At 40.4% G+C, this 23,630-nt stretch overlaps 1 protein-coding gene and 1 long non-coding RNA gene across 2 annotated transcripts; one reads left to right on the top strand and one right to left on the bottom strand.

Moving 5' to 3' along the window:
- Nucleotides 1-12,650: 12,650 nt before the first annotated feature.
- On the bottom strand, nt 12,651-13,887 carry LOC142178044 (uncharacterized). The gene is made up of 3 exons (XM_075247362.1): nt 13,704-13,887; nt 13,230-13,544; nt 12,651-13,159 (listed from the first exon to the last, which is right to left on the bottom strand). The coding sequence occupies exons 1-3, from the start codon at nt 13,885-13,887 to the stop codon at nt 12,651-12,653; spliced, it is 1,008 nt and encodes a 335-aa protein (XP_075103463.1).
- A 2,494-nt stretch (nt 13,888-16,381) lies between these two features.
- Nucleotides 16,382-19,379, top strand: LOC142178593 (uncharacterized). The gene is made up of 2 exons (XR_012706862.1): nt 16,382-16,744; nt 18,918-19,379. It is a non-coding gene; the product is annotated as an uncharacterized LOC142178593 (long non-coding RNA).
- The last annotated feature ends 4,251 nt before the right edge of the window (nt 19,380-23,630 follow it).

Below are 23,630 nucleotides of genomic sequence, written 5' to 3'. Positions count from 1 at the left end.
ATCCAGGTTGGCAGTCCGAGTGAGAAGAAACACCGAGACCTCATCGGCGGCTGGATTGATGATGCCTCATGAGGCCCTGCTTCGAACTGAGGATATATCGGAGAAAGATTCGGGCAAAGTTCCCGAACTATCAGATATTGACGGTGCATCTTATCGGAGTCAACGATCAGGGAATATGACCGAAGGGGACCTCGAACCTCTTCGAACTGAGAAAAATGCTCCAGGCGATTCATTTGGGGAAGCATCCGAGGATTCGCCTACATTTCCTGCTTTTTCCGCAGGGGTGATTTGAGAGGCTCAAGCTTTGGGAGCTCTCGATCTAGACCGGTCTCATGATGAAGAAGATCCCTTTCGTGACCTTTTTACCGGCATTGACGATGTTACCGGGGCTGGTGACGAACCAGATCTTTTTCTTGGACTGCGGCAAGCCCTGATTCAGGCGAGCTTTTGATACTATATTTATCAGTGCATTTTTATGTCACCTTTTGTTTACTTCGTTTCTCGTTTATTTGTAGGCAACGGCAGTTCATCGAAAGCAATGTTCTCGATCTCAAAACGAGCTTCATCGATATGGAGCCGACCTACAATGGGTTACTGACGAGAGGAATTCCCTTAGACTTTCCTTAGGGCAGAGAGAAGAGGAGATAAAAGACCTCCGAGCTGAGCTGGCCAGGGTTTACCGAGATCGAACCGATTTGTCTGAGCAGGTAATGATGATTTTGAAAGCCCATGGGCTTGATACCGGAACGATAGCTAATATTTCGGTCTCACAGTTGCAGCAAAAAATTGAGATGATCGGTAAGCTTCGCGAGGAGGTCGATGTAATAAGAACGGAGTCTCTGTGGTGGAAAGAAGGTATGGACCGATTTGCTGCAGAAAAGGAGACTGCTCGAGCCCAGTTATCATCATCCGAAGCTCAACTTCAGAGACTAAAGGAAAAGGGCCTGATTTAGGCGAGGAGAATTGAGGAGCTTGAAGCTCGGTTGGACTTTGTACTTGCCAAGGCCGAATCTGATGCCGAAAGGGCAAAGGCCGATGCGGATGCGCTTGTGGCCGTCTATCGGACTGATGCTGAAGCTGCTCAAGTCCAGGAAAGAGAGGCAGCCGAATATGCCGATACTTGAGCATATCGGGTCGCCGATCTTGCTAAGCGCCGATCTCGAAGAGAAACTCTCGAGGAGATCCATGCTCGTGGTTTTGATCTCGCTGATGAGACAAAAAGAGCCAAAGAACTTGAAGCCGATGCTGAAGCTCTGGTTTTCGATAGCGATGATGATGATGCAGATGATGATGGGGACGAGAGCGGGTCTGAAAACGGGGTCGAGCCTGACAAAGAATAGACCGCTCCTGAGCGGAAAGTTTAGTTTTCGCATTGTAATCACCTAGGAAGATAGTTTGTATATAGTTTGCAGATGCATTTGTAATCATTGAAGAGTTTGTAGATGCATTCTTAGTTGATGTTTCGATCTTTGAAGAAATAGCCCATAGGCGCAATGGTAGAGTGAGTACTTGTTCGAACTTGAAATATAGCTTGTGGGCATAATGTTCGAGTGAGTGTTTGCTCGAACTCCAAATAAAAGTAACCCATAGGCTTAATAGTCGAGTGAATGATTCTAACTCGAAGTATAGCCCATGGGCATAATGGTCGGGTGAGTGTTTGCTCGAACTCGAAATAAAAGTAGCCCGTAGGCTTAATAGTCGAGTGAATGATTCGAACTCGAAGTATAGCCTGTGGGCGTAATGGTCGAGTGAGTGTTTGCTCGAACTCGAAATAAAAGTAGCACGTAGGCTTAATAGTCAAGTGAATGATTCGAACTCGAAGTATAGCCCGTGGGCGTAATGGTCGAGTGAGTGTTTGCTCGAACTCGAAATAAAAGTAGCCCGTAGGCTTAGTAATCGAGTGAATGATTCGAACTCGAAATATAGCCCGTGGGCGTAATGGCCGAGTGAGTGTTTGCTCGAACTTAAAATAAAAGTAGCTCGTAGGCTTAGTAATCGAGTGAATGATTCGAACTCAAAGTATAGCCCATGGGCATAATGGTCGAATGGCTGATTGTATAACAACTCTCAAAACATAGAGGAAATGTCCTTGGATATAAAATATGCCGATGAAGAAAATAACTTTCTTTGTACGTTATTACACGTCTGGGTCCGGACCAACCTATACGAGCATGGTTCGCTTTGACCATTTAGCTCTTACAATTTTCCCTATCGGAACCCTTGTTGTAGTGACATGAAACTCATCGAGGGATCGGATATTGTTGTGAATGTTGCACGATCAATGGTTGCCTCATTAAAACCTTGCCGAAAAACCCATTTGGGATAAAACCGGTCCAAGGAAAAAAGAGTGCAACGCGTGCTTTCGAGCGGGAGATCCATCTTAGCCTTGTTTCGACTTCTGCAGGGGTCAATTTCGAAATGCAAACGCATATTGAAAAGGTCGTACCTTAGCAGTAGTACCGTTTTAAGTGTGATACGTTCCAGCTGCTTGATATCTGTTTGCCGTTTACAATGTCGAGCCTGTACGATCCTTTTTCGATGTTCTCGAGCACCTGATATGGTCCTTCCCAATTCGGTCCTAATTTTCCTTCGTTCGGATTTCGGGTATTGAGGGTAACTTTTCTTAATACCAAGTCCCCAGTTTTGAAATGGCGGAGCTTTGTTCTCCGATTATAATATCTTTCGATTTGCTGTTTTTGGGCGGCCAACTGGACGAGAGCGGCTTCTCATCTTTTATCCGATAGTTCGAGGTTGGCATTCATTGCCTCGTTGTTTGATTCTTCCATTATGAATCGGAATCTGGCACTTGGTTCACCTACTTCTACTGGTATCAATGCTTCGGACCCATATACTAAGGAGAATGGGGTCGCCCCCGTGCTGGATTTTGACGTCATCCGATAAGCCCAAAGGACTTCGGGCAGGATTTCTCTCCATTTTCCTTTGGCGTCGTTTAACCTCTTCTTTAAGTTTTAAATGATAGTTTTGTTTGTTGACTCGGCCTGTCCGTTCCCACTCGGGTGGTACGGCGTTGATAATATCCTTCTTATCTTATGGTCTTCGAGGAATCTTGTTACTTTGCTGCTAACGAATTGTTTTCCATTGTCACACACTATTTCTGTGGGAATCCCGAATCGGCATATGATATGATCCCAAATAAAGTCTATAACTTCTTTCTCTCTTATTTTCTTGAACGCCTGCGCTTCAACCCGTTTAGAAAAATAGTCAGTCATAAATAAAATGAATCTAGCTTTACCTGGGGTCGATGGCAGAGGACCGACGATATCCATCCCCCACTTTATAAACGGCCATGGAGACAGGACTGAGTGGAATTGTTCCCCGGGTTGGTGGATCATTGGCACACACCTTTGACATTTATCACACTTACGAACAAATTCCTTCGCATCTTTGCCCATATCAATCCAATAATATCCTGCTCTGATTATTTTTCGAACTAGTGTATCGGCTCCAGAGTGATTCCCACAGGTACCTTCGTGCACTTCTTGTAGAATATAATCTGTGTCTCCTGGGCCTAAGCATATAGCCAATGGTCCATCGAATGTTCTTCGGTATAGCGTTCCATCCGACGCCAATGTGAATCGAGCTGCCTTAGTCCGTAGTGCTCTGGAATCTTTAGGGTCCGAGGGGAGTTTTCCGCTTTTCAAGTATTCAATATACTTGTTCCTCCAATCCCAGGTTAAACTTGTCGAATTTATTTTGGCGTGACGTTCTTCGATTACCGATCTCGAAAGCTGAACAACGTTTCCTGAGCCCGAGTCATCTACCTTGATCAATGATCCCAGATTAGCAAGTGCATCAGCCTCATTATTTAGTTCCCGCGGTACATGCCGTAAGGTCCATTGTTTGAAATGGTGTAAAGTGACCAGCAGTTTATCTAAATACCTTTGCATCCTACCTTCCCGAACTTCGAAAGTTCTGTTTACTTGACTTACTACCAGCAAGGAGTACCAATTGGCTTCAATGACTTCTGCTCCCAAGTCCTAGCTAGTTCCAGACCTACAATCATGGCTTCATGCTCGGCCTCGTTGTTAGTGAGCCTGATAGTTTTAATAGATTGCCTAATAGTATTACCCGTGGGTGATTCCAAAACAATGCCCAGTCCGGACCCTTTTACGTTCGAAGCCCCATCCGTAAAAAGGATCCATACCCCCGATGACTTTCCCGATGTCGACAGAAGTTCTTTTTCGACTTCGAATATGAGGGTTGGCGTGAAATCGGCCACAAAGTCGGCTAAAATTTGAGACTTGATGGCCGTACGGGGTTGGTATTCGATATCGTACCCACTGAGTTCGATGGCCCATTTGGCTAATCGGCCTGATAGTTCGGGTTTATGCAAAATATTACGAAGCGGGTAAGTGGTTAACACACATATGGGATGACACTGAAAATACGGCCTTAACTTCCTTGAAGCGCTTATTAGAGCAAGTGCCAATTTTTCTAGGAGTGGATATCTAGTTTCCGCATCTCCTAGGGTTCGACTAGTATAATAAATGGGGAATTGCGTACCTTGCTCTTCTAGAACTAGGACACCACTTACGGCGACTTCTGATACTGCCAAATATAAATAGAGTTTTTCGTCTGGTTTGGGAGTGTGAAGCAGTGGTGGGCTTGATAGATACTGCTTTAGTTCCTCTAATGCTCGTTGGCATTTTGGGGTCCAAGCAAAATCATTCTTCTTTTTGAGTAGAGAGAAAAATTTGTGACTTCGATCTGATGATCTCGAAATGAATCGACCTAAGGCTGCAATCTGTCCGGTCAGCCTTTGTACGGCTTTCACGCTATCCACGATGGTGATGTCTTTGATGGCCTTGATTTTCTCGGGGTTTATCTCGATTCCTCGGTTTGATACCATGAAGCCGAGGAATTTGCCCGAACCGACTCCGAATGCACATTTTTCGGGGTTGAGTTTCATGTTGTATTTTCTTAAAATCTCGAACGTTTCCTGCAAATGGGTTAAATGATCCTCTGCGCGCAGGGATTTAACTAGCATGTCATCAATATATACTTCCATCGATTTAACTATTTGTTTTTCGAACATTTTATTTACTAAATGTTGATAAGTAGCTCCTGCGTTTTTTAGCCCGAAGGGCATTACATTGTAACAGTACGTTCCATATCTGGTTACAAATGCCGTTTTTTCCTGGTCCTCCGGGTTCATCTAAATTTGATTATACCCGGAATAGGCAGCGAGAAACGTGAGGATCTCGTGAACGGTCGTGGCATCGATCATGCGAACGATGTTGGGTAGTGGAAAGAAATCTTTCGGGCATGCTTTGTTTAAATCCTTATAATCCACACACATTCTAAGTTTGTTCCCTTTTTTAGGTACTATAACTACATTGGCTAACCATTCGGGGTATTTCACTTCCCGAATGGACCCTATTTTAAGAAGTCTGGTTACCTCATTCTTTATGAACGCGTGCTTTACCTCCGATTGGGGTCTTCTCTTTTGCTTCACCGGTCTAAACTTAGGGTCCAAACTTAGTCGATGTGTCGTTATGCCCGGGGGTATTCTTGTTATATCTAAATGGGAACAGTCGATGTTATTGATAAGAAACTGAATGAGTTTTTTCCTGAGTTCGGGGATCAAACCCGTTCCCAGGTATACCTTTCATTCGGGCCAATGTTCGATTAGTGTGATTTGCTCCAGTTCCTCAATAGTTGATTTGGTGGCATCGGAATCATCGGGGTTTACGAACGATCGAGGAGTCCATCGATCGTCATCTTCTCCGATGTTCTGCTTATCTGGCTGGGCCGAAGCTGATGTCTGTGATTGCTATTTGGCGCTCTGTTCTTCGATTGTATCTCCTTCTAAACCCGTTCCTTTTATCGGTGAGGACGAAGATATTGATTTTGTTTCCTCGACGGTGAACATTTCCTTCGCGGCTGGCTGTTCCCCGTACATTATTTTATCACCTCTCGATGTTGGTAATTTGAGGACCTGGTGTAGGGTCGAAGGTACGGCTCTCATGCTGTAGATCCATGGCCTTCCGAAAATGGCATTATACCTCATATCGCCTTCGATCACATGAAATTTTATTTCCTGAATGGTTCCGGCCACGTTTATCGGTAAGATTATCTCGCCTTTTGTGGTTTTATATGCCATATTGAATCCGTTCAGAACCAGAGTTGCAGGTATGACCTGGTTCTGTAAGCCGAGCTGTTCTATGACCCTTGATCTGATGATATTGGCTGAGCTACCTGGATCAATTAGCACAAGCTTAATTTTAATTTTATTCACGAGTACGGATATTACCAGTGCATCATTATGGGGTTGGGTGATTCCTTCTGTATCTTCATTATTGAAAGACAAGGTCCCTGTGGGTATATATTCTTGAGTTCGAGATCGTTTTTCCTTGACAATAGATGTTCTAGCACATTTAAGAACTGGTCCCTGCGGGGTATCGGCGCCGCCGATGATCATGTGGATGACGTGTTGCGGTTCTTCCAGCACATTTTGCTTGTCGAAGTCCTTGCTCTTGAAATGATTCTTCGCCCTATCGCTCAAAAATTCCCGAAGGTGCCCTTTGTTAAATAAGCGGGCTATTTCCTCTCTTAATTGCCTGCAATCTTCGGTCCTATGACCATGGGTGCCATGATATTCGCACATTTGATTGGAATTCATTCGGGCAGGGTCGGTCTACATAGGTCGAGGCCATTTAGTGTCTTCGATGCGTCCGATGGCTGACACGATAGCAGATGCACCGACGTTTAAGTTGTATTCCGACAATCGAGGGGCTTCTACAGGATCGGTACGTTTATCGAAGCTGCTTTTACTCATCAGTCCCCGGGAATTTTGTCCCCGGTCGATCTTTTCATTATTTCGAACTGTATTGCATGCTGAACCGTTGTTTATCCGATCTGTGACGTACGGCCGATATCGATCTTAGTTTGACCTTTGAACCCTGTCAATTTCCCTTTGATTTTTAATAACTGTTCTATTCCGATAAACGGGTCCGTATAGAGCCCCCAACTGATCATCCTCGACCCTAAGCTTCGATTGATATCGGTTGTGTACGTCTGCCCAGGTTATTGCTGGTTACTCGATCAGGTTTTGTTTTAGCCGATGTGATGATGTAGAACATAGCTGGTTCAACCCTTGGGTGAAAGCTTGGACAGCCCAATCGTCTGTGACTGGGGGTAATTCCATACGTTCCATTTGAAATATGGATACGAATTCCCTCAGCATTTCATTCCCCCTTTGTTTTACTATAAAAAGGTCTGATTTTCTTGTTGTAACCTTTATGGCACCAGCATGTGCCTTTACGAACGAATCCGCTAACATGGCAAAAGCGTCGATGGAATTCGGCGGTAAATTGTGGTACCAAATCATTGCTCCCTTCGAGAGAGTCTCCCCGAATTTTTTTAACAGCACGGATTCGATCTCCTCGTCCTCCAAATCGTTGCCTTTTATGGCACACGTGTAAGAGGTGACATGTTCGTTGGGATCGGTCGTACCATTATATTTGGGAATTTCGGGCATACAGAATTTTTTGGGGATTGGCTTCGGTGCTGCACTTGATGGAAAAGGCTTTTGTATGAATGTTTTTGAATTAAGACCCTTTATCATTGGTGGAGCCCCCGAGATTTGATCGATCCTGGCATTATAAGTTTCCACCCTTTTGTCGTTGGCTTTGACTCGTTTTGTAAGTTCCTCGAGCAATTTGGTAATTCCGGGGGTAGTCCCCGATTCTTGCTCGTTAGATTTTACTACTGCGGGCTCTGTTCTGGGGGTAGCTTCTTGAAGTGGATCGGACTCCGGCCCGTGTTGTGCGCGAGTTTGACTCTGTAATTAAGCTATCGTGACTTGTTGGGCTTGTAGCATCTCGAAGATCATACGCAGACTGGTCCCGATTTCCCCCGCATTTTGTGTGTCTTGGGCTACGGATCAAGCTCCGCCCTGAATGCTTCTTTCCTATTCCGAACGTTGATTTGCCTCCAAAGCTATTTGCGAGTTGACATCCAATGTATTTCAGCTCGAACCTCGGTGCCATTTTCAATTGGCCTTCCGGCCATGGGTGCCAAGTTATTGGTTTCATCTTGAAGGCCGGCTTCGTTATCGATTGGTGAAGCCATTTGATGGTTGTTTGTAGTGTTTTTTCAGATTTGTATCAAATAACCACTGTTATCCTCGGCCCCACGGTGGGCGCCAAACTGTTTACCCGAAAAATGAATATAGTTGAATTTATACGTAGTTCCAAGAATATGTGGTATAATTTGATACGAAAAAATGTAATGATAAATATCAATGTGACTTTAGATTTGGAGAAAATACAATACAGACAAGATTATCTGTTACAAATAAGTCTTAGAATTTTCCCACGGTGGGCGCCAAACTGTTTACCCGAAAAATGGATATAGTTGAATTTATACGTAGTTCCAAAGATATGTGGTATAATTTGATACGAAAAAATATAATGATAAATATCAATGTGAATTTAGATTTGGAGAAAATACAAGACAGACAAGATTATCGGTTACAAATGAGTCTTAGAATTTCACAAGATGAAATCAATCTAAGAAGACTGAAAAAGAGATGCTTTACTCTCCAGAAATATGTTGCTTTGTGTTACAATGTATGACTTTGGAAAAACCCCCTGCTTTCAGAGGTGGTAGCTAAGCCCCTTTTATATTGGAGGGAATTGGCTCCAAGCATAATACAATAACCTTCAGTGGGAGATCCATGATGAGCCAGCTTTTCCGTGATTTATGCCAAGATTCTTTCTAGTGGGATTGCAACGGTTCTTGTCTGTGAGCTCGATCTTGCTGGAAGATGCCCGCTTTGGTTTAAGCTCGATTTTAGTTCGAGCCCGATCTTGGTCCGAGCCCCCAAGTTGCTTCGAGGTCAAGGCCAGTGCTGGCTGGTATATCTATTCTGTGTCGATATCTATTCTGTGTCGACTGTTACTCGAGCTTGATAATGGTTTTGGCACGGGTCGGCCTAATCGGATTCAAGATTTGGTTTGTTGCACCTTCGGGGTCTTGCTTCAACAGGCCATCGTTCGCAATCGATCGGTCGTGTTAAAGCCGAAATCTATTTCGATCGTACACAATGGATGGGATAAATAATTAAATACAGAGCTACCATGTGTTGTGCACTATGTGAAAAATAGAGCTGCAAAATGCAGGCCCATAAGTAGGCTGGGGCAAGCGGTCAAGTAGGCCCAATGCATTTTGCATTTGATGACCCAATAAACAGGCCCAAAACGATGGCCTCATATGTGTGTTTGTTCGAATCTGTAAATCAGATCTTGAAACACCCCCTTTCATCTTCTTTCATAGTCTTCGACTCCAACACCCCCCCCTTCAAGTTAGAGGGGGTTGAAAACACACCCAACTTGCCCAAAATACTACGATGAAGAGGTCCTGTGAGCGGTTTTATGAAGAGATCAGCCAACTGAGCAGAAGATCGAACAAATGATAACGAAATCAAGCTAGCTAGGTATTGTTCGCGCACAAAATGGAAGTCGATTTCAACATGCTTTGTCCGTTCGTGAAAAATGGGGTTTTTTGCTATGTGAATTGCTGCTTGGCTGTCGGAGTGAAGAGTGACTAGAAGGTCAATAGGAATTGAGAGATCCTCAAAGAGACGAACCAGCCATGTAAGCTCTGCAACTACGCATCTCATAGATCTATATTCTGCCTCTGCCGAACTTAGTGAGACGGAAGTTTGCTTCTTGGATTTCCAAGATATCGGAGAGGTACCAAGAGAAAATGTATAAACCACTCATCGATTTCCTTGAGTCCGGGCAGGTGGCCCAATCGGAGTCACAAAAGGCTAGGAGCTTGAATGAAGAGGAAGAAGACATAAAAAGCCCAAGCCTGGGATCTTTGAGCAGATAGCGAAGCACACGGAATGTTGTTTCTAGGTGTGGCTGTTGTGGGTCCTGCATGTACTGGCTGAGGTGCTGGACAGTGAAGGATAAGTCTGGGTGGGTATGAGTAAGGCAGTTGAGTTTGCCAAGTAGATGGCGATACAAGGTGGGATCCTTCACTAGTTCCCCTGTGTGAGTAGACAAACGAGTAGATGGATCGAGTGGAGAAGAAACAGATGACAAATAGAGGGAGTCAAATTCACGAAGAAGGTTTAAAGTGAATTTGCACTGAGAAAGGATGAGTCCATCTGTTTCTCGGATAACTTCCATCCCTAGAAAAAAATGTAAGTCCCCAAGATCTTTAATTTTGAATTCTTGATTGAGAAATTCTTTCAACGCATGTAATTTTGCATTGTCATTTCCTGTCAATAGTATATCATCTACATAGATAGCCACTATAGAAATGGAAGAATCTGGCCTTTTAAAGAACAAAGAATAGTCGTTTAATGAGTGAGTGAATCCCTTAAAGTTCAAAGCAGTGGTAAGTTTAGCATACCACTGTCGAGATGCTTATCGTAGCCCATAAATCGATTTCTTTAACTTGTATGCATGAGTGGGTGAAGGAGGTGCAAACCCAGGTGGGAATTTTATGTACACTTTTTCATTTAGATCTCCATGTAGGAAAGCATTATTCACATCAAGCTAGTATAGGCCCTATCCTTTCTTTACTGCAGTGGCCAGTATGAATCTGATAGTGGTCATCTTTACCACAGGTAAAAAAGTTTCATTGAAGTCTATTCCCTCTTTCTGTATGTCTCCTCTAATGACCAATCTTGCCTTTAATCTTTTCACAGTACCATTTGAATGTTGTTTAACCTTATACACCCATTTACATAGTAAAGCTTTCCTCCCAAGTGGTAACTCAACTATTTCCCAAGTTTTATTAAGTTCAAGTGCCTCAATCTCTTTGTCCATTGCTTCTTGCCATCCTGGGTGATGTGTTGCCTGTAAATAATTGGTAGGTTCTTGTATATTAGACAATGTGTTTAGCATGTGCTGATTTGTAGAAGATAGTCCACTGAAAGATATACAAGTGGGTGTAATAGGTGTGAGAAAGCAAGAGTTGCTAACATCTGTGAGTTGGAGTACATTACAGATATAGTCCTTGAGATAAGATGGAGTTGTGTGTGGTCTGTTAGACTTCCTAACAAGAACATCCATCACAGGATCAGAATCCAAAGAAGAAAAGATTGGTGTAGATGTATGTGATTGACTAGATGATACTGGAGAATCTAGAGACAACCTAGAAGAAGAGATGGAGGGAATAGGTGTGCTAGGATGAAATGAAGAAATGGGAGAGGAGTAGAGATCAATAGATGATTTAGTAGGCTCTTGGGAAGATTCATTGTGAGGTCTGCTAGCAGAAGGTGAAGTTTCAGGAGTATGGTTACTTACAGTAACTTCAGCAGTTGGTAAAGGAATATAATCAGAAGTATTAGACTTAATAGAAGCAAATGGAAAGAATTCTTCATGAAATACAACATCTCTGGAAATGAAAGGCTTTAAATTCTTAAGGTTCAAGACTTTGTAACCCTTTTTTCTATGAGGATAACCTAAGAACACACAAGGAGTAGCCCTTGGTTCAAACTTAGTTCTATGATTTGAAAGAGTGGAAGCAAAACATAAATATCCAAAACATCTAAGGTTAGAGTAATTTGGCTTGCTTTAAAAAAGAACTTTATAAGAAGTCTTAAGCTTTAAGACACTTGAAGGAAATCTATTGATCAAATAGGTTGCTGTAAGAAGGCAGTCACCCCAGTATGATATAGGTAGGTGTGATTGGTATAATAAGGCCATGGATGTCTCTAAAAGATGTTTGTGCTTTCTCTCCACAACACTATTTTGTTGTGGTGTTGACACACAAGTGGTTTGATAAATAATACCTTGTGACTGAAAAAATTCTGATTGAATGTTCCCCCATCCCAATTCAAAAGTATTATCTGACCTTATAAATTTTACCTTACTGTTAAACTGCCTTTCTACCATAGCTAGAATGTTTTTTAGAATAGTGAATGCATTAGATTTGTTGGTTAGTAGATAGGTCCACGTGCCTTTACTGAAGTCATCAACAATTATAAGAAAATACTTAAATCTATCATATGTAGCACTATTGTATGGTCCCTAGGTATCCACATAAATTAATTCAAACACTTTCTTGGTAGAAATAGAACTAGAGGGAAAAGAAAGTTTGGACTGCCTTGCCATAGTACAAATAACACATGGAATGGAGAATTTGGAACACTTGGATATAGAAACCGATGAAACATTTTTCATATTGCTAAGGGGCATATGACTTAATCTGTAGTGCCATAGCTTTTCCTTTACAATTGAATTAGAAAAACTAAAACATGAATGTAAAACATGGCTGGAAACAGAATTTCTTCTTGGAATAAAAACTCCTATAAACTTGGAGAAACTTCTAGGCACTGCAGCAGTATATTTGGATCTGAGAATGTAGAGTCCTAGTTCCGCTTTACCAATCTCCAGTGGGCTCTTCATTGAAGGGCCCTGCAGAAGGAAACATGAAAAGGAAGTGAATAAAACATATTGTTTGAGTTGTATGCACAACTTGTGCACAGACAAAAAATTATATTTAAAAGATGGAATGTAAAGAACATTTTGCAGAATTAGATTAGATAAAAGAGAAACAGTCCCTGAATGTGTGACTTTAACTTTGTAAGAATTTGGGAGTTTAACCATGAGAAGTTTAGGTAGGGTTTTCAAATTTATGAAAAACTCTTTGTTGAAAGACATGTGTTATGTTGCTCCACTATCCAATATACAAGATTCATCATTGATTTGAATTGAACAGGCAACATTTTCATGGAAGTTGGTCATACCAGCACAACTCATATTTGCTGTAACATCAGAGGTTCCTGCACTGTTTTGTCCCATTTTTACTTCCTGAAGAAGCTGCAGCACCTCAGCCACAGTTTCCTTGGTAAGGTTCTGAACTCCTATTGCATTTGTTGTTCCCTGTTCATTTTCCTCATTTGAGAGGAAAGTATTGTTTGCCTGGGCACCCACCTGAAACCTTTTCTGCCTTGTGAACTTGAAATCAGCCAAAAATCCATAAATTCTATAACACTTGTCTATGCTATGTTCAGGTTTCTTGCAATAGGAACAAGTACCTGTATTTCTCTTAGATTCAAAGTTTGTTTTCTGCATATTAAATCTCCTGAAGTTTCCTGGATGGTTTGTAGAAATGAATGAGGCAGATTCCTCTGAGTATGCAGAGGCAGCATGTATCTCCCTCTGTTTCTCATCTTGAATCATAAGAGAATATGCATGTCCAATGGAAGGTAAATGTGATGATAATAAAATGTTGCTCCTTACCCCCAATGAATATGTCATTCAATCCAATTAGGAACTGCAGTAGTATCTCATCTTGGTGTGCTTTCAAGCTTTTGACTTTTGTCCCACATTCACACTCACAAACACAAGTAGAATTTGTGTTGAGTGCATCTAATTCATCCCATAAGCTCTTCATTTTGGTGAAGTAAGTTGATACATTTGAATTTCCTTGCACCACTGAATTTAATTCTTTATGTAATTGGAATAGTTTTGCTCCATTTGTCTGACCGAATCTGTCTTCCAGGTCACCCCATATATCATTTGTACTCTGTGAGTAAAGAACACTCTCAGCTATTTCTTTGGACAATGAGTTGAGCAGTCATGAAAGTACCATATCATTACATCTAGACCAGGCTTACTGGATTGTAGAATCAGCCTTGGGGATAATAAGAGTATCATCAATAAATCCTAGTTTGTTCTTTGCAGACAAAGCAATGATGACTGCCCTTCTCTAACCTCCATATCCTTTTCCATCAAAGGTTGAGGATACAAGGTTCATCCCTGGATAGTCAGAAGGATGAAGATAGTAAGGGTGAGCAGAGTCAATCACTCCTGCAGCAATGGTGACTGCAGGTGCAGGAATATTGGTGGTTGTAGTACCAGAAGTTAAAGTATCAGCCGACTGTGGTGAAGAACTCATAGCAGACAAGCTTAGGAGAAGAAGGAAAGCTGATTTATGAGTGAGAGCAGAAATGGTAGCAGAATCAAACCTGCTCTGATACCATGAAAAGATTAAAAATGATTTGAAGGATTTTCCTCCTTATTGTATTCTGAAATTGTGTCTTCTGCTGTATATTACTAGGATTTTATACAAATAGAAATGCATCTAGGATTGCATACTATGTTGCCAAGTGGCAATGTCCTATTAGCTAGTACAAAGTTGTACATAAGATAAATATATGGATGGGATAAATAATTAAATACAGAGCTACTATATGTTGTGCACTATGTGAAAATAGAGCTGCAAAATGCAGGCCCATAAGTGGGCTGGGGCAAGCAGTCAAGCAGGCCCAATGCATTTTGTATTTGATGACCCAATAAACAGGCCCAAAATGATGGCCTCATATGTGTGCTTGTTCGGATTTGTGAATCAGATCTTGAAACACCCCTTTCATCTTTTTTCATCGTCTTCGACTCCAACAGATATAGGTAATTTCCACTCATCAAGATAATGTGTTATTCGTTCAATGTTTTGTTGCTTTTTGAATGAGATATTTTTCTAAAGATGCAAATGGTTGAAATTAATGAAGCGACTGAGCTATTATCACAACCCAAAATCTACTAGTCGTTTTTGATTTTCTTATTTTTGTCAAATTTTTTATGTTACATAATACAAATAATGCAAACATTTATATGACGTATTAGAATTTTTTTATATTTAAAACAAGAAAGCAATTAATGCACAAAATTTAGTTGATTTAAAATCCTAAATATATATTAGGGGGAGCTCTGTTGTACTACTCAAGAATGCACAAATAACACGAATAATCAATTTGCAATTAAATCGTGCGAATAACTAATAAAAATACTTTATTTATTTAAATAAAAATATAGAAAAGAAAATATGGAAAACTTAAAGTTCTTGCAACAGAATAAATAACCAAAATATTCGTGAGTTATGTAAGTAGTCAATCGTGAAGTAAATAAAAACAATCTTGAAGTGCATAATCAATTTGCAAACGAATTTCATAAATAGAGTTGTAGAGGTTGATTTAAAGTCCTAACATTATTAAAAATGAAATAAAACAAAAAGAAGAAAGAATATTGCAAATAAAGAGAGACAAAATTCTATTGATTTTTGAGATGAATTATAATGGAATAAAATTCCTTTATTTATAGCGGAAAAGTGATTTAGCCACAAAATAATAAATTCTCTAAGATATAGACATTCACATGGAATACAATTCTATTTATAATACTCCCCATTGAATGTCTATTCAACAGATAATGTGATTCGTTAAAACCTTAACTAAAATAAAACCTAGTGGGAAACAATTCTAGTAAAGGAAAAAAGGCACACATGTTTAGAAATACGTCTTTTGGTTGCCTTGTTAAGAACCTTGCAAGGAAATCCAGTGGGACAAAATTTTATAAGGGAAAAATCGTACAACGCGTATTAACTCCTCCTGATGAGAGCATCAATTCACATCTTCGAGCATTCGCATCCCAATCTTGTACACTAGCTTCTTGAAGGTTGACGTCGGTAAAGATTTGGAGAACAAATAAGCCATATTATCACTTGAACGAATCTGTTTCACATTTGAAGATCATATGTAAAAATAACTTTGGTGAAATGTGTTTTGTCCTATCGCCTTTTATGAATCCTCCGTTCTCGAATAAGATGTATTATAGACCTCAGTCACACACATTTTTGACTTGCTTCATGAATAGCAATTATTCACATTAAGTGACTTAGGAGTATTTAATGGATGTGCTGCATCTATGTAAACCCGTTTCAATACATTTTCTGTTTAAGCAAATGTGAACACGTGATTTTTTCCCTATGTAAAACTACTCCTAAAAATTCCCAAAATAGTTTTCTAGTTAGTTTTGATTTTTATAGATTTTTTAAAGATTTTCTCCATTTGTTGTTTGCATTTTATGGTATTTATTTGCATTTTTAGCTTAATCAGAAATACGTTAAATCATAAAACGTCAAAAAATATTTTCATTGCATCCAAATATTCTAATTGCATTGTTAGGATTTAATTATATTTTTAATACCTTGTTAACCATAAAAATTACAAAAAACAAATATATTAGTTATTTTCTTTGCATTTTAGTTAGTAATTCAATTAAAGCTTAGTGTGATAATCAGTTAATTATTGGGCAAATCGGTCTAAATGATTTAATTACGTAAAAGGTTTAATTTGGGTATCTTAATAGGTGGTTAATTTCGAAATCGAAACAAAAAAGAAAAGTATTTTTTGCTTCACATTCCAAATTGGGCCGACCCCAATGTTCCAAATCCCCTCAGATCCGTCCAACCCCACTCTCTACTCGGCGCGGTCCCTTTTTAAAACAAACGACCCCGTTTTGATTCCAAACTAATCAGCATCATTTATTTTCTTTGATCCAACAGATGAGAACTCATCACCCAACTCCATATAACTGTCCTAAACAACCCTATCCCTATCCCTAAAGACGCCTCTCTCACACCCCATTTCCTCTCCACCTATCTCCGCCATGGACCGCCGGTCGGAAATTGTCTCGCTCGGTCGGAGTTAACTGATCAACCTGAAATCAGCACTAGTCAACTCCCCTTCTCCTCCTCCACCCCGTCCCACCAAGACCGTAACCTAATTTCTACTCCATCGTACTTAAATCCCAAACCCGCCGTCACTTAACCCCTTTCAATTGCTCGTTCGATCAGTGGTCATAAACGACTGGAAACGACAGACAAGATTTGTTGATTGATTTCAATTTTAGTAGGTTTCGTTGGAAGCCGATGTCGGCCAAAAATCACTAGTCCATGTTTGACTCGAGGTTTTGGGAAGGTATTTTCTAGTATTGTCTTCTTCTAATTTCTTCCTTCTCTTCTCATTTCTCCAGGCGTGTGTTTAGGTTAGTTTCTCTATTTTCAGCACGTCAATGAATATGCTCATATGTTCCTTCCATGTTTACTTGTTAAGTTTTAAATTGCTTGTCAATTTGATAGGCTTTTGAATTTTGATACTGATTTTGTGAATGAGTAGTCATTAAGAGTTTGGATTTTGTTTTTAACAATTTAATTATAGTCTAAACGGCTGTTTAAATTACATGCTTAGTTTAGAAATTCTGTTTCATAATTAGGTTAAGTAGTTTGGGTCTGTTCGCAGGAGGTTGGTAGGCTCATTGAAGAGTTAAAAGAAAGAAAAGAAAAAGAGTTAAAAGTAGGTGTAAAGAAAGTAATTAGAGAGGGATAGAGTATTTGGGAATTGACTAAGGGAATATTTTATGTTAACTACTTAGGAAGCTTCTAGAAGGTGTAGGAAGGGGTTGATTTGCAAGGAAAAAGAGGGAGGAGGTCAGTTGTTTAGGGGGCTAGAAGTAAAAACAAGAGAAAATGGATTTAGAAAAAAAAAAGAGAAAAATTTGAGAGCATCACGACCTGGAATTTTCACCATCGGGACCTTGATGGTGCCTAACATTTCACTTGCTAGGTAAGCCAACGTTAGATATAGTTATTAACTATTTTTAACAATTCAAATCAAATGAGAACCAATAAGCTGAATAAACTGAATAGAGTAAATAAACTAATAAACAGCGATATCCAAATACAATTCCAAAACTGGTGTGACGAATACACAATCGTCTAGAGTACTACAAATAATAAGTATGAATAAAATCATAACTGTCTGAATCGAAATAAACAGCTAGGGTGATGTAGAAGGGGACCTCAGGGCTGCGAACGTTATGAAGCTGTACCTCAAGTTTTCGCTAAGAACTGGATCCGAGCATATCTACTGAACGCCGCTAGGACCCACTCCAAAATCTGCACAAGAAGTACAGAGTGTAATATGAGTACAACCGACCTCATGTACATTGTAAGTGCCGAGCATAACCTCGACGAAGTAGTGACGAGGCTAAGGCGGTTCACTTACAATAACCTGTACGCAGTAATAATAATAATAACATGGAAGGAAAAACAGGAAATGAAAGTAAAGCAGTTAATTTATGAAAATTAACTCAATCCTCACAATCAGAGAACCCAAAATAACATATCTCATAATTTCATATAAGAATGTCGAAAACCCAACACAACAACAACAACGAGTATGACACACACAATCCGTTGCGGTGCGCAACCCGATCCCACCGTACACACACAATCCTCCCTTATTTCACCATAGCATCATTTATCAATATCAAAATCACATATAAAATTTGTTGCGACGCGAAACCCGATCCCACCATATCATCATAATCAATATCATAATTCTGCCTTATTACACCATATTATCATTTATCAATATCAAGTATTACATACACAACCGTTGCGGCGCGCAATCCGATCCCAGAATAACATCAGAATCAATATCATAATCCTCCTTTATTCTACCATATCATAACTGTTGCGGTGCGCAACCTGATCCACAAATAATTTTAATAACCGTAATCATCATAATCCTCTCTTATTACACCATATTATCATTTATCAATATCAAGTATTACATACATAAATGTTGCGGCGCGCAACCCGTCCCATCATATCATCAGAATCAATGTCATAATCCTCTCTTATTTCACCATATCACAACCATTGCGACACGCAACCCAATCCACAAACAATTTCAATAACCGTAATCAATCCAATAACTCAATTTATAAGAATCTCTACAATCAAAGAATATGAAAGCAAAGCGAATAAGGAACCACGTACTAATCAAAGAAATGCTACAAATAATACAAAAATGACAAGATAAGTCTAGTACGCGACAATTAAGGTTTGCAAGTAAGACAATTAAGACAAGTAGCAATTAATCACGGAGTCATGGAAGGGACAAAAAATTCAATACAAGAATAATTTATGACAAGAAACAAATTACGGCATAGAAAGCAATTAAAGCATTTACGGTTAATGCATTGATAAGTGGAGATTTTGACTGCTTATTAGCACCTTTTTGCTTTTGTTTTAGTCCGAAAGTATTGAATTGTGTTCCGAAACTAATGAAATTATGCAAATTGCAGGAATGTTGGAAGTTTGGTCTCCCATGATGAAATTCGACTAAAAAAAGGAGTGTTCCGAAGCATAAGGAAATAAATGGCGTAGAAACAAAGAAAAGCGGTCCGCAGAAGAAATTGTGGACCACCGAATTCCATCTGCAGCCGCAACCCAAGCTAAAGAACCTAACAGGATTTTTACAAATGTGCGGACCGCACATGAATTGTACGGCCACAAAACAGGGTCTACAATGACAAGTAATTCCAAGTTCAGAGAGTATGTCAAAGACCAATTCCTGACGCTTTGCTGAAGTGCGGACCGCACAAGAATTGTGTGACCACAAAAGTTGCTTCGCAGCTGCAATCTAGAAATGTGCGGCAGCAGAATCTATTAGAAATGAGTAGCAAGATTTTTACTAGGGTTGTGACCCAACCTTAGTGTGTAAACTTTATGGGTATTTAATTTAATGCTTGTTGATGATTGAGTGTTGATTATTTACCTTAGTTTGTGCTTTAATTTTAGAATTAATGATTGCAAACATTGATTCATGCCTTTTTTACTTAGTCTCTACTTGAGAAAGAGGGATCTAGTCTTAAGATAACTTGGCTAACAAGGAACTGAGCTAATTGAGAGATTGATTAGCCTAATTAAAGGGTTCAAACTAGAGATAGTAAGAACCCGACTTGAGCTCATATCAACTTGTGGGAGTTAAAACAGTGTTAGATATATATTTGAGTTTATTTTTGGAATATCTTCTTTTCCTTGCGTGCTACTAACTTCTGGGAAACAATTTTAGGCACAATCATGGCGGCAAACAATGAACTCAAAAATATGCCTTTGGGGAATGTGGACGTCGAGGATGAACAAGTTGAGGAGGTTCCTCTTGAACCTCAAGCAAATAGAAGAGGACGAGTGATTCATGATAATGTACCCCCTCCACCACGAGCGGCTCCACACTAGGTGTTATCCAATGAAGGGTATGCTAGTGCAATAGTTCCTCCCCGTATTAGGGCAGGCAACTTCTGTTTCACCAATGTGTTGCTCACTTTGCTTGAGCAATGGGGTTTCTTCATCGGTGTTCCAACTCAAAATGCATATAAACATTTGAAGGGGTTTGTGGATACTTGTTGGGGGAGCAAACAAATAAATGTCTCCGATGATGCATTAAGGCTAAGGCCTTTTCCCTTCTCTCTACGGGGAAAGCTTTAGATTGGTTGGAACGATTACCGAACCATTCCATTCATACTTGGGATGAGTTGGCGGAAAAAGTTATTGCTAAGTTCTTCTCTCCCGGACACATGGCTACACTTCAAGATGAGATTTTTGGCATTCAAGCAAGAGCCGAATAAACCACTACACGAGATATGGGACCGATATAGAACTATGGTCAAGGAATGTTCCAACAACGATATGACGGAAAACATGATTCAACAAACCTTCTATTGTGGGATTAACACCAACCAATGTATAGTGAATCAACTTGCCGGTGGGAACTTTATGATTACGCCTTATGCGGAGGCATGTGAGATTTTAGATGAAATGGCGGAAACGTCATCGGCTTGGAAATCTCGGGCCAATGTTCCACAAGGTAATCCGAATATGATCCACCTTCACAAAGAATTGCATGACCATGGGCAAGCCATTGCCGAATTGACTACTACCATGAATTAACTAGCAAAGACTCAACTTAATTAAGTGCAAAATCCTAAGCAAGTCAATGTTATGAAAAGGGGTGAACTGATGGTGAACAAGAGAAGGACCAAGGGTCCACAAGTGCAAAACCGAGTGGAGAACTATGTGCAAGAAGATAGTGGTTTTGATCAAGATGATTCCTATAATGAACAAGAAGAGGAGGTGCAATATATAAACAATTTTCAAGGGCAAAGAAACAACTTCCAAGGCCCAAACCAACGATAATGGCGACCTCAAAACAATCAAGGCAATTGGAATTCTAACAATCATGGAAATTGGAGTGGTGAAAACAATCAAGGGAATTGGCATATCAACAACAATCAAGGAAATTGGAGTGGAAATAACCAAGGAAATTATGGGGGTAACAATCAAGGCGGATGGTACAACAATCAAGACAACTGGGGGTCAGGTTTTTAAAGGCCCCCGATGTATCAACAACCGAGCAACCTGCCTCCTTATCCTTCCCATGGTTCATGTTCTTCAAACAATAAGATGTGGCGTATTGAAAATATCTTCAGGCAAACGATGGAAAAGAATGTCGATTCGGATGCCCAACTTGCCTCACACAACACATCAATCCGCAACCTAGAAGTTCAAATGAGGCAAATCTCTCAAGCACTAAATTCTCGTCCTAAGGGGGCACTGCCAAGTGACACTGTGGTAAACCCAATGGGTGGAAACAACACGGGACATGACATGGCCGTTACTACAAGAAGTGGAAGAGGTGGGAATGTACCCACCTCAAGTCAAAGGCAACTTGTTGATGATGAGCAAGTGGTACAAGAAGAAGAGATCTCAAACAATGTGGTGCAACCTAATGATGAAGTTAGGATTGATATTGATGATAGTGTGGAAGATACACAAGAGGAGGTGAACCCATCTAGGGATCACATTATTGACATACCGGAGCCGGTAGTGCAAAAGGCTAAGGCACCATTGCCTAAGCCTCCACCTCCATACCCTCAAAGACTTTCCAAGCAAAATGGTGAGAATCAATTCATAACGTTCATTCAAATGATGGAGAGTCTCTCAACCAATATGCCATTAGTTGAAGCTTTGGAACAAATGCCCGATTATGCAAAGTTTATGAAGGATCTTGTGACAAAGAAGCAGTCAATGAATTTTGAAACTATCAAAGTCACTTATCAAGTGAGTGAAATTGTGCATTCAATGGCTCCTAAGTTGGAGGATCCTAGTGCTTTCACGATTCCTTGTACAATTGGAAGTGCAGAGTTTGCTAAAGCTCTTTGTGATCTTAGGGCAAGTATCAATTTGATGCCCTATTCAGTTTTCAAGACTTTGGAAATTGGGCAACTGAGACCCACTTCTATGAGATTGCAAATGGCCGATCGTACTATGAAGAGACCATTGGGAGTGATTGAAGATTTCTTGGTTCGTGTTGATAAATTCATTCTTCCGGCGAATTTCGTCATTCTAGATTGTGAAGTTTATTATGAGGTATCGATTATTCTTCGGAGAGCTTTCCTTGCTATGGGGAAGGCTCTTTGTGATGTTGAAATCGAAGAACTTACCTTCTGGGTTGGTGATGAAAAAGTGGTATTTCATGTGTGTAAGTCCATACGGCAACCAAATAGCAATGAGGTGTGCTCTTTTGTGGACTCGGTGACCGATATTATTGTTTATTAAACAAGTGCTACAATCAAGGTTGGTGATATGTTGGAGGCCGTCTTGCTAAACTTTGATGATGACGAGATGCATGGCTTTATGGAATGTATGAACTCTTTGCAAGGAATGTGATCATACAACTATGCACCCCGAAAATTGTCCTTGGATCTTGAAAATAGGACAATTCCTCCTATAAAGCCTTCTATTGAAGAGCCTCCTATCTTTGAGTTGAAGCCATTGCCTCCACATCTTCGGTATGAATTTCTTGGTCCTTGTTCTACTTTACCGGTTATTCTTTCATCTTGTTTGACTAACGTGCAGGTAGATTCCACCTTGGCGGTGCTACAAAAGAGGAAGAAGGCTATTGGGTGGACCTTGGCAGATATTCGGAGGATAAGCCCCTCCTTTTACATGCATAAGATCAACTTGGAGGATGGCGCCAAACCATCTAGTGAACATAAAATGAGACTCAATGAGACTATGCAAGAAGTTGTGAAAAAGGAGATTATCAAGTGGTTGGATGCCGGGGTTGTCTATCCCATCTCCGATAGTTTGTGGACTTCTCCTGTTCAATGTGTCCCAAAGAAGAGGGACATGACGGTGGTCACCAATGACCAGAATGAGTTGATTCCTACAAGAATGGTGACCGGTTGGAGGGTGTGTATGGACTATTGCAAGCTCAACAAAGTCACAAGGAAGGATCATTTTTCACTTCCTTTCTTAGATCAAATGCTCGATAGATTGGCCGGTCATGCTTTCTATTGCTTTATTGATGGGTATTCGGGCTACAACAAAATTCTTATTGCTCCGAAAGATCAAGAGAAAACTACCTTTACATGTCCATATGGTACTTTTGCTTTCAAGCGGATGCCATTTGGTTTGTGCAATGCACCAATGACTTTTCAAAGGTGTATGATGGCTATTTTCACGGACATGGTGGAGGACTACCTTGAAGTTTTCATGGATGACTTCTCGGTGGTTGGAAATTCTTTTGATGATTGTCTTGCAAATTTGGACAAAGTGTTGGCTAGATGCGAAGAAACAAATCTAGTACTCAATTGGGAGAAATGTCATTTCATGGTCGAGGAAGGCATTGTCCTTGGCCACAAAATCTCAAAGAATAGAATTGAAGTCGACAAGGCAAAGATTGAGGTGATTTATAAACTTCCACCTCCAACTTCGGTGAAGGATGTGCGAAGTTTCTTAGGCCACACAGGGTTTTACTGGCGTTTCATCAAAGATTTCTCTAAGGTGGTAAACCCGTTGTGTAAGCTTCTTGAGAAGGATGCTAAGTTTAACTTCAATGATGATTGCATGAGAGCTTTTGAATTGTTAAAGCTCAAGTTGACGACTACTCCCATCATCACCGCTCCAAATTCAAGTGTACCTTTTGAACTCATGTGTGATGCAAGTGATGTAGC

Source organism: Nicotiana tabacum, chromosome 24, assembly GCF_000715075.1.
Source record: "Nicotiana tabacum cultivar K326 chromosome 24, ASM71507v2, whole genome shotgun sequence".
Lineage (NCBI taxonomy): Eukaryota > Viridiplantae > Streptophyta > Magnoliopsida > Solanales > Solanaceae > Nicotiana > Nicotiana tabacum.
This window is presented reverse-complemented; position numbering and strand designations above follow the sequence as displayed.

Bases quoted from the DNA above. Each gene is read 5' to 3' on its own strand.
- LOC142178044 (XM_075247362.1), bottom strand. From the start codon at position 13,887: ATGAGTTCTTCACCACAGTCGGCTGATACTTTAACTTCTGGTACTACA. The intron at 13,545-13,703 runs GTTAGAGAAGGG...CATTGTCCAAAG, and splicing joins TGATGGAAAAGGATATGGAG to AAATAGCTGAGAGTGTTCTT. The intron at 13,160-13,229 runs GTAAGGAGCAAC...TTATGATTCAAG, and splicing joins GAATGACATATTCATTGGGG to ATGAGAAACAGAGGGAGATA.